The sequence below is a fragment of the Rhinopithecus bieti genome, unplaced genomic scaffold, assembly GCF_001698545.2.
Source record: "Rhinopithecus bieti isolate Rb0 unplaced genomic scaffold, ASM169854v2 scaffold_63316, whole genome shotgun sequence".
Taxonomy (NCBI): Eukaryota; Metazoa; Chordata; class Mammalia; order Primates; family Cercopithecidae; genus Rhinopithecus; species Rhinopithecus bieti.
The window spans coordinates 1,525,625-1,537,859 of NW_016824497.1; the positions used below are offsets into that span (position 1 = coordinate 1,525,625).

The 12,235-nt window shown below is 34.1% G+C and overlaps 1 protein-coding gene across 1 annotated transcript in view; it reads left to right on the forward strand.

The window, feature by feature from the left end:
• Positions 1-12,235, forward strand: part of TLK1 (tousled like kinase 1) — a 163,031-nt gene that overhangs the window by 85,638 nt on the left and 65,158 nt on the right. Inside the window, 3 exon segments of the mRNA XM_017862374.1 lie at positions 6,044-6,119; positions 9,333-9,379; positions 11,141-11,236. Coding sequence (XP_017717863.1) covers positions 6,044-6,119; positions 9,333-9,379; positions 11,141-11,236 — 219 coding nt within the window.

Here is a 12,235-nt window from a genome sequence, read left to right on the forward strand (position 1 = left end):
GAGAGTTGAACAATGAACACATGGACACGAGGTGGGGTGGGGTGGGGGGAGGCATTACATAACAGGGCCTGTCGGGGGGTGGGGGATGGGGGAGGGATAGCGTTAGGAGAAATACCTAATGTAGACTACAGGTTGATAGGTACAGCAAACCACCATGGCACATTTATACCTATGTAACAAACCTGTACGTTCTGCACATATACCTTAGAACTTAAAGTACAATAATAATAATAATAAAATGCTGTATTGGTGTAGAGAAAGTAGTAACACTTTTTTACCCATCAGATCTTAAAGGATTGTTGAGTAGTCTTATACAGTGTTAATGTAAACATGTCAGTTGATATTGGCTTTGAATGTGCAATTTGGCATTATCTTTAAAAATCTAAGTGTGCATATTTTGCGATACAGCATTTACATTTAAAAGTATGTATACCAGAGAAATGATAGTACAGACCTAGGGAGTCATGTTCAAAGGAATTGTAGGGGTATGATACAGGAGTATATTATTCCATTGTGAGTGTCACAATGGGTCAAAAGTTATGAGACCACAGCTCTGAATTTGACTATTATAAGCACTCTCAAAATGCAAACATTTCCAGAATAAATTATCTGAAAATGTTACTTCCCAGCCCCCCACCCTTCAGCAGTTGTTCTAAATGGCTGTTTTATTCTTGTATGATTTGAAAACTACTGGCAAGGTAATTTGAGTAGGGGAGAAAGTTCAACATTATTCTAATTTTATAGTATATACTATTTAACAAATAAAGCCTTAAAGGGATAGCCGGAGAAGGGAAAATGCCAAGAAATAGACTACGTAAGTGATAAGAAAATAACAGACAAAATCATTTTCATCAATATTAAAACCTTAGTATACTCCTTTAAACATGTATGAATGCAGTGGGTCCAAGTGATGGGAGTTTCAGAAGTCACAATGTGAGGATGTTAAGTTAAGTTAGGTAGTTGTTAAAAATTAAGCGTAATTGTTTTAATATTACATTTCTTTGGAGTACTGATACGGTTGTGAATGCTGTGCATGTGTAAATAGAGTCCTTCAACGTTTACAAAAATTTTACAAAAATGTATGAGCTGACATACTTTAAATATACCTGTAAGACAGCACATATTTAGTTGGGTGGTTACCCAATTTCTTCTTATTGGTGTTCTACCATCTTTTATATTACACGTTATTAAACAATAAAGGCAGTACAGCAGAAAATACACTAAACTCCAAATTGCCTGCACGATGATTTTGATTTACTTAGAACTACAAGGAAATGCTTTTATTTGATGATAGGATTCCAAAATTTTGCATACATAAATTTTTTATACTAAATATTAAAATCAACATTATAATAGAGATCTTCTTTTAGAGGTCAAAGGTTCAAGTAAATATTTACAGATAATAGTTATCAATATTAAAGTTTTAACTCTGGGATAGAGACAGATTATGTGAATTTCAGGTCATACCAGCTCAAAATCATCCTTGAATTCGGATGTGCATATTTCATGAACACGTTTTATTTAAATGTAAATAGGATACGAAGCAGCAAGTATTTTCCTGTCTCACATCTAGTTCAACAAGTTTTGCCTAGAAATGTGGATAAAAATTGAACATTGTTTTACCAGCTGCCAGCAAAAAGGTTTGTCATGCCATTTGTTCAAATTATAGTAGCTTTGAATTTGATACCCGAGTGTGAATCATTAGAATAGCCAGTGAGTTGCAGTTTTGAAACCAGTCTTTGGCCGAATGGATCTATCAGAAAAAAATTTATTCTATTAGGTTTGAAGATTGAATATTTTGTAGGGATACTGTTTAATATTAGAGTAACTTTTCTTTCTGTTTTAAAGTATTTTCTTGTTTAACAAAAAGTATTGAAATATTCTGTGTCTATTAACTATAGTGATTTTTTAAGAAATGATGCTATCTGATTTTTGTTGTTTATTCACTTAGGCCCAATGAAGAACAGACTTTAATATCCACCCCTTCTTTTTTTGTTGTTGTTAAAATATCTTTTTGTATACTGTTAAATTTTCTGTATTGCATTTATTTCCGTAATTTTAAATATCTCTCTAGTTTGAGGCTTATACATGTGGTTATCTGTTTTCATGGAATAATTCATGTTGATTTCTGTCCCTCATTCTGTAACAGCATTGAGATTCCTGTGTTCTTATGTTTAGTCTTATTTACATTGAAGAAAGACTCATTCATATTTTTTTATAAGATAAAACCAGCAGGCCACATGATTAGTTATAAAAACCTTGATTAATAATCACTGACCTAAGTTCCAAATAAAACTGGAGGATTAGTTAAATTATATCACTACACCTCTTGAGTCCTTTAAATTTGTCTTTGTGTTTTTTCAACAAACTTTCAACTGGTAGAAAATACTGTGTAAGTTCACACTAGTATCTTGGAGTATCTAAATGCCAGAGTAGTCATTCAGGTTTTGATATGATTACAAATCTAACATTTGCACAACTAACTTGATTTAAAGTGTACTAGGCTCTCCTTTCTTCATTATCTCCTAACGACTGTTTCACTGTATATTGGAGGTCTTTGACCTTTTATAATTACTGCATTCTTTTCATCTTCACTTCAAAGCCAAACCTATTGTTTTGCATTCCATATTAATCTTTTCTTTAGTGGTCTATTTATAGTAGGATAGTGAAGAAAAAATAGAGAATAAAAGAAAGAAATGACAGCATTATTAGCAAGAGCAATCTTGAAAATGTTCTATATAAAATGTTTGATATGTGCACATTGTATACCTTAGCAAATACATACGTGGCCTGGTTGATGTCCTTTGGATTTCCTCAAGAAAATAATTGGTCATGATCAGTAGTTTTTTTTAAAAGCTGCCGAACTATTTTTTCGAAGGAAATCTCACCTGGAATCTCAATATTAAAATAGGAGATGCTGTGTTTGCAGATTCATGGTAGAGGTAACATAGACTATGTCTCTGGTAGGCTAGAGCCTTAACTCAGCCACTCACTTCCTTCCCTTCTCCTTCCCCTTTAAGACTCCTGGGGCACAGCAGTCTTAAAATTAATTTTAGTCCTGTTACCCTTTTTCTTCTCCATCTATAAATTCTTCTCTGGTTTAAAGGAGGTAAACTTGTTGCTTTCTTTACCATAATTATAATGCATTCGTTTGCTTTTGGTTGGTTTAATGAAAAGACATTTTTGCCAATGGACTGTCCCGTACCTCCACACTGGGAAATTCTGCCTCAGAGGAAAAAACCTTCACTAAGTAATCTGTATGTTAAACAACAAAACACTAAGTAATCTATATGTTAAATAACAACCTTAAATATCCTAAAGTGCATATCCAGTGAAGTATTTAACGAATGTTATCTCAAATAAGTTTTGAAAATTTATTGTATCTTCCCACCTCATCCCTTTTTTGGAGATAGCCAATGCATGTTAGCATTTTGAAATCTAATTTTGTTTACCCCATTTGAACTCACCCCCTTTCACCCCCATTTAGAATATAGCCTTCTCAACCTGTCATTGAACACTAATTCCTTAGGATATACTTTAGAAAATGGTACAGAACCATTTTGAACTTGACATTTTATTTGTTTACTAGCTAGAAAATGCTTTTTTCAATATAACTGGTTCAGAATTATAACATTTTGTATGGGTTTTTCCCCCCCATTTTTGCCTGTTCAAGAGTACCTAGTCAAGATTTAAGATGGAATTCAAATAGGATCCTGCCATGCTTAAAAAATTAGTTAAACCTTAAAGTATTCTGAAAAATTATGTTTTCTTGACTCTATTTTTTTATATAAATTAAGTTAGCAAGGATATGAATAAATTATTATTTGGGGATTTTTTATTTTAACATAGATTTGGGGTTCTTTTGTTTTTGAGACGGAGTCTCACTGTATCACCCAAACTGGAGTGCAGTGGTGTGATCTTGGCTCACTGCAACCCCTACCTCCTGTGTTCAAGCAATTCTTGCACTTCAGCCTCCCGAGTAGCTGGGACTACAGGCACGCACCACGATGCCCGGCTAAGTTTTATATTTTTAATAGAGACAGGGTTTCACCATGTTGGCCAGGCTGGTCTCGAACTCTTGACCTCACGTGATCAGCCCGCCTCGGCTTCCCAAAGTGCTGAGATTGCAGGTGTGAGTCACTGCGCCTGGCCGATTTAGGGTTCTTTAATAAATATTAACTTAAAATAATTTTTAATGTAGTGATACTTTTATTTCTGGGAAAACAGAAGATTGATTATTGTTTGAGTTTGGTAATTTTGACAATGAAACGAAAGTAGTAAACTGCCTACCCAAAATTGCTGGTGCATCAGTCTACCTCCTGAGCAGATGGCCAGTTATGGTGGATTTCTCTAAGACTTCTGGTTTGTGAAGTGAAAACATACCGGCATTTCATTGGACATACTGAGTTTTATTTACAAACACTAAAATTTTGAAATATTTTTATACAGTAGATTAGTTCTTGATGTAAGATATCATAGAAAAAAGGAAGAGCATTTAGGTCTTAGAATTATATAGAGCTGAATTTGATTTGAATCCTGGCTCTGCCACACTGGTAGTGTTACCTTGAGTAAGTTAGTTAATATTCATTCATGTATTTATCAAGAATAACTGTATGCTAGGAGTGGGGTAAGAGGGTGAGGTGGGGAGAAGATGTAACATCTGTTTTTAGAGAATTCAGAGGCTATGAACATTCGGTGCAGCTTCTCTGAATCTGTTAACTTGTTGGCAAAATAGAGGTGAGAAAACTTTAAATACTCAAGATGGTACTTAGAGGAACAATATGTGTTCAGTAAGAATTAGGCTGTGTATTGTTATTCATATATTTAATTGTAGGCCCACTCAGAGACATACAAATATGTATTAAATCCCTTCCTTGTTGGGGGACCATGATGCTTTAAGAGATTTATTTTAAGTTGTTTAGTAAGATTCATTCATTCAATCAAATATTAATGGAGCTCCTGTGAAGTTCAGGAATTTTTCTGGCACCAGAGGTGCTTACCAAGTTTCTAGAATTTGAGGGCCTGGTGCCATTGCCTTGTGCTTTTGCTCTTGGTTTTAATTTTTGACTAAGCAGGAAAGTTTGTCAAACTTCAGAGAAATTACTTGTATTAGTCTAATGAAAATACTTGCTATCTGTTATAGGAACACACATGTCATTTGGAACCAGAGTCACCATCTAGAGCAGGGATCTCTTAACTTTTTTTGTACAAGGCCAGATATTTGTGACTTTATGGGCCATTCCGTCTCTGTTGTGGCTACTCAGCTCTGCTGTTGTAATGTAAAAGCAGCTATGGACAATACCTAAATGAAAGAGTGTGGCTGTGTTCCAATAAAATTTTATTAGGAATACTGAAACTTGAATTTCTTATAATTCTCACACCATAAAATAATCTTTTTCTTTTCAATTTTTAAAATTTCAAACATTTAAAAGTGTAAAAACTGGTTCGATCATACAAAACAGGTGACCAAACTGATTAGGCCCACAGGTCATAGTTTACTGATCCGTTATCTAGGGCATAATCTGTGAATTGGCTATAATTGTTGGATAATTGCCAGGCATTTAAGTGAATGGTCCTTTTTAGTAGGGATTGTGTATATCAGGTTTGTGTTCTGCCCCTTTTTTTCTCATCCAAGTTTACTTTTATACACTAAGTATGTTTGAGTAGTAGGAAACTAAGGAAAAACTTAATAGGAAAAAACTAATAGGAAACACTAGGGTGACTTTTTCCCCCCTCATCCAGTTAAGCATTGGAAGGTCATCTTGTCAAGGCTAATTACTCTAGGATTTTTCATCTGCTTTATGTCAAATTCTGTAACTGAATATCAGATAATATGTACAAGATCTTCTCTACTTGGAATTTAAAAATTTATACAGTAGGAATTTTATCTTTTAAATAAATTGTGTGTAAATAACAGTATATTAACATCTCTTGACACTACTGAATGCTATTTTTTTGGTCTTGAAACATGGTTTTATATTGATTGTGATAATTTTGTATATTAAAACTGTCATTTAAAAATCTGTTATCTTGTTTTCTGTAGACACCAGAGAAGAAACAATCGGAATCATCCAGGGGAAGAAAGAGAAAAGCAGAAAACCAGAATGAAAGTAGTCAGGGTAAGCACACATCTTCCTTCAGAGCCTAGTAGACACTTAAAATTAATTGTTTTAATTTTTAACCAGTTAATATTCTAGTTGTAAAATAATATGAAGTTGTAAATCTTGGTGTGTGCACAGGTAGTTAGTGTATAATTATTGCTTTGAGGCTTTTCAGCGTTGCCCTTATTGTTTTCTTTTTTTTTTTTTGGGGCGGAGTCTCGCTCTGTCGCCCGGACTGGAGTGCAGTGGCCGGATCTCAGCTCACTGCAAGCTCCGCCTCCCAGGTTTACGCCATTCTCCTGCCTCAGCCTCCCAAGTAGCTGGGACTACAGGCACCCACCACCTCGCCCGGCTAGTTTTGTATTTTAGTAGAGACGGGGTTTCACCGTGTTAGCCAGGATGGTCTCGATCTCCTGACCTCGTGATCCGCCCGTCTTGGCCTCCCAAAGTGCTGGGATTACAGGCTTGAGCCACCGCGCCCGGCAACCCTTATTGTTTTCATTTGGGTCCTAGAAAGACAAGTATCATATCCAAATCTGGCAAGCATTAACTTATGACTTTTCATTTTTCATTCTTTATATGTATTGTATTAAAATGACTTGTTTTTGAAATAAAAGCTTCAATCTCACTTTAATAGAACTACGTAAACTTCTCCTTTTATTTAAAAAAAGGCTATAAAATAATTATGAGACTCTAGTTAAAGCATCTGTTTTCTTTCCATCCTTTCTTGCATACCTACCTTTTGTGATATGAGCTAAGAAAATTATTTTCATTAAACTAAATGTCTTATAATGAATAGAAAAATAGTACTGTCATTTAATTTGAGCACTCAAAATTAAATATAATAAATTAGGCTCTTAAATCGTGTATAATGATGACTTTATACATAATGTTACATGTGTTGGAGCCAATCTTTAGCCATAAGATATATGGCTGTGAACCCATGACTTACTGGTGTATATAGGGCACACTGGAAGCAAGGAATATATTTGCAGCAGCTGTCTTTGTGGAAGGAAGGGGTAAGTCATTTTAGTGCCTTTTCTGAGGTGTATTGTATTTTATATCTCAGTTTACACTGAGCTCCTTTTGGTCTTAGTGTAGCTCCCCAAGTTGTAGTTAGTGGACTTGGAGCTTTATTTATTGTAAAGATATAATAATTATGATTATTTCAACTGTTCTAAAACTCAAAATAAGCCCCAAATAAGATGAGGCTTCTGGATTGGTTTAACCATGTTTTTTCCTTTGTGGTCTGCCATCTGCAGAATTGTCTGATTATTTTTGTTTTTAGGATGGTTGCCTAAATGGTTTTTTCTCATTTCACCTTCCTTACTTATATTTGCTTTAGTCTGGCTTTCAGTGTTTTTCCCCCCTTCCTTTGGAGTAAACTTGACTTCAAGTCCAAAGCAGACCTCTCCTCTCATCTTCTGCAGGGTTCCCCAAACTCCCGGTCTTACAGTCCTTGGCCTATTGGGAACCAGGTCGTATAGCAGGAGGTGAGCAGCAGGCCAGTGAGCATTACCGCCTGAGCTCTGCTTCCTGTCAGATCAGCAGCGGCATTAGATTCTCATAGGAGTGTGAGCCCTATTGTGAACTGCACATGCAAGGGATCCAAGTTATGCACTCCTTTATGAGAATCTAATGCCTCATGATCTGAGGTAGAACAGTTTCATCCGAAAACCATCTTCCCTACTGCCCGCAGTCTGTGGATAAATTGTCTTCCACAAAACTGGACCCTGGTGCCAAAAAGGTGGGGAACTACTGATCTTATGGACTAGATTGGTCATATGTCCATTCCAAAACTAGTATGACCAACAGAGGTACTATTGCCTTAAAAAAATGAGGCCATCTCTAGGTGGATAGTGTCAGAAATTTAAAAAAAGAAAAAAAATCAGGCCCATCTTTGAAACTGGAAATGGAGGAAATGGAATTAAGTTCTTAAACATACAGCCTGTGTGGAGAAGGGATGATACTTGAACAAAATTGAAATTCTAATAAGAAGGAGAGAAGGGGACCTGGAAGTGGAAGTTGTATAGGAAGGAGTCAGCTTCCTCTGAAGTTACATGTGCCACATAGGGTGAAGGGTGTTAACAGAATAAAATTTTCATTCAATTAAGGAAAAAGAATTGGGGAAATAGCTTCTGGAGTAGGCAACCAAAACCATCTGTCTTCATTAAAATATAGCACCTCTTTACAGTCTACGGAGAAATTATTATAGACAGAAGGGAAGTTCCTTTAGCACAAGATGTTTACAGTCATCTCTGACCTCTAAATAAAATCTGTGCAGAAGTAATGTTCAAAATTTCTAGGTAGCATTGGTAGTCCTGAATACTTGTTTAGTTTTTAAAAATTCCCCCCACCTTGTTCCAAGAAGAAATTTAAAGTTGTTGAACTTTTAAGAATACTGTTTTTCATCTTAGTAATGGCTGGCACATAGTAACCACTTAAGAAATATTTGTTAAATAAGGTAAATGAATGCATGAAATAAGTCAGCATTGAATTGATAAATATGTGTTTGTTTATATTAAGCAAAGCTTTTGACTTTGTGATATCACTAGTTGTAACTTGAAGAAATCATGTATTCTATATAGTTCCAGTCAAGGATGGCTACTTCTCCCCTAAGAAAGCATCTGTAAACACCATATTTCTTAGCATGTTCTTAAATTAAGACTTGTAGGACTGATGAAGAATCCATTTTAGAGCAAAATATTTAAAAAATAACGTGATCTCTAATGAGCTAGTTCACTTTGTCAGTATGGTCATGTATGAGCAATATTTACAATCTAGTTTTTAAAAAACATTGTATTTATTTTGGGAATAGTTTTTAGAAAATCAAAATACGTTTTACAAAATAACATTCCTATTGAAGCGTGTTACTGTCAGTTTGACAGGAATCATGTTATGGTTTGTATAACTAAAGCTGTTTTATTATTTACAGGTAAAGGTTAGTTTGTCAGTGATGTTATCGCTACTTTTTTATTTACTGATTTGCTTTTCTGAAATTAGTAGTTATTAAGCAGTATTAATAATGTAGTTTTAAAACAGGATATCACTTACATCATTTATTTGTATGATTCTCCAATAACTGGAACTTTTAAAAATTGGCATGTCTCTATTGAAATGTCACTTGATTTTCATATTTGTGAAGTTGACAGCTGATGTCCTGCGGACTCTTTAGTATTTTTTTGATGCCCATCAGTACCCTACTAACATCATGCGCTTCTTGTATTTTAGGAAAAAGTATTGGGGGACGTGGCCACAAAATTAGCGACTATTTTGAAGTAAGTTCATTGAGGATTATCTCCTTTTCCTAATTCAGTACTATTCTGCTGTGAGCTAAAAATATTTTCTTAGAAGCACAGGTCACCTTTTGATTACTTGCTTGATTAGAGCAGAGCTTTATTACTATGTGATATCTTTTCTTTCTAGGAAAATTAAATTTACATTTACATTGGGATGCCATTCATTGTTTTCTAAATACTTTCTCACATAGTTGTTTATAATAACCTGTAAGATAGGCAAAATACATATTAGTGTTTCAGTTTACAGATGATGAAACTGAAGCCCAGAAATGTAAAGTAGCCTACATTGTAATTTTTCGAATTTTTCTGTCAGACCTTGGCAGCAGTGACCTTGAGCAATAATAGAACACTAGGCATAAATGGGTTAACCCATTTAAGGCAAATTCTGAATTGAGGAGTAAAGAATAGAACTTAAAGTTCCCTGGCTCTCTAGCTCAAAATTCTCTCTATTATCAATACAGACTTCATCACATTACAACAACATTTGAGTCCTGTGGATGGAAATTAAGTATTTGATAGAGGCTTGAATCTAAGAGAATGCGAAAACAATAAATTTAGATTCTTACCCAATCTGGAATGATGCCTTGCTTCTGTATAGAAACACTTTTGGCTACCGTTTTAAATTAGAAAATTTTTAAGTGTAATTATTAAAACAACAAACATGGTCTACTCAATTGAAAAATATTTATATTTACTTGAGAGAGCAGAATTGGCTGATTAAGGAAAGGGCTGATTTTTTTTTAATCCACCACTGCTTTCTTTCTTGGGTTTGTAAAATCTAAAGTAAAGCAGTTGCTGACCATGAGATACATTGCTCTTTGGTTGAGGTCAGTCACTTACTGATATCATTAATTAAGAACCTTTGCCAAAGGTACGATAAATTCAAATAAACAAATGTCTCTTGAATGCCTACTGTGTGCTAAATTTTGTGCTAGGCTCTATTGGTAAAATAAATAAGGCAAAATCCCTAAGTTGTAGGAAGTTGTTTAATGAACATGCTAGGAAGTCCCCATCTGTGCTGTTCATGTAAGTAATTAAACAAGAAATGATGAAGTGGACAGTAATCTACACACCCAGAGGAACTTTGCAGCAGTAAGTTATTTTCTTTTCCCATCCCGTATGGAAACTTGAAATAGGAGAAAAGGTAGCTATGGAACAGATCAGTTGATTTCTCTTCATGTGCAGCTAAGTCATGCACTTTGTACAGAAGAATTGATTTTTTAAGGATGTTGTGCTGTTAGAGGGAAGGGACCTATTATAATTCTTTTTATATAGTGCCATGAACACTTGGATATCTTGAGACAGATGTTCTGTTTAAAATAGTTGATGATGTTCACTAAGGTCTATGTGTAGACATTTTGGAATTTCTTGGGATTAGGGACTATATGGCTCAATAAACATTTGTAGGGAACCTGTGCTAAGATTTGGGGGGAAAACAAAATATGTTTATTGCTTTGGAGGAATTTATTTGTCTTTGAGTTGACCAAAATAACAGATGATAGTAAGAATATAGAGTAATAAGGATCTTTATAAAACAGTCTTGTCATGTTCGTGTGATCAGTAGTCTCTCAGTCTTTTAGGACTTGGCTGACCTTAGGTTTTTTTTGTTCTGGATCCATTTAAATGACTACTTATTTTAAAATTAGGTATATTTAGATTAATTCTTAATGTCATATCTGAAATAACAACTGTCTGAGCCTGCTTTGGTAAATAATAATGTTTCCTTTTTCTTTTACTCAGTACCAGGGTGGAAATGGCTCAAGTCCAGTAAGAGGCATACCTCCTGCAATCCGTTCTCCTCAAAATTCACATTCACATTCCACTCCTTCCTCATCTGTAAGTCATCTTTCAAGTTTTTCATGCATAGTCTTTGGGAGGTTATGTATATTGAATAAGTTTTATAATTTGTTGTTTTTTATTGAGAACTTAAATAAGTTAGCATTTATCTTTTAATACATTATTTCTGTGACATGAATTAAATCCTTTTAAATTATCTGGTGCTATTAGAATTTTATTTCTGGAAGTGAGCCTCTTAAAGATTTTCTGAAGTAATTATATCCAAGAAGCATTGTTTCTGTTAAAAGAATGCCTGTTTAGTCTGTGGGACTAACATGAGTACTCTTGTATCAATCTGTATTCAGTTATTGATTCCTAATTTATAACTTCCTTAACAATTGAATTTCTTAAGCACTAAAATTATAGCATAATTCCTTTCTGGGAATCCTTAAGAAAAAGGCAGGATATGTAGTTTAGTATAGATAAAGAATCACGGACTTAAAATTATCTTAAACTTTTCGGTTTATTGCTAACGTTTTAGATATAGTTCTTTCATATGCATTGTTTTGCATATTGGATTTCATTTTTAAATTTACTTTCATTGTGTGAAAGTTCATTATCTAACTAGAAAACAATATTGGTTTTCAGTAATTTAAAGAGGAATTAAAGAATCAGAGTTTCACTTATTTATTCAAGCACCTTGTTTTTATTTCTTGTGTCCCCTTCTTGATCCTTGTCTTTAGACATACTTGGTTGTGTCTTACTCATTTTGTACCTTTCAGGATATCACATTGCTGTGTATAAAGTGAGGCATAAGATTCAACAGTAACTTTAAGAGTTGTAGTGATAGCGTTGATACAATGTTATAATCTGCTTTCAGTGAGTGTATTTTTGAATTAGTGACCAGATAAACTATGAAATTCATTAATAAATTGATATTAAACTACATAAGGGCATGTATTATTGTCCCTAGTACTAAGTTTGTTTTTTGAACTATCATAATAAATTTTTAATATTTTCCAGAATAATTTATTTGGCCTTTTTTTTTTTTTTTTTTTT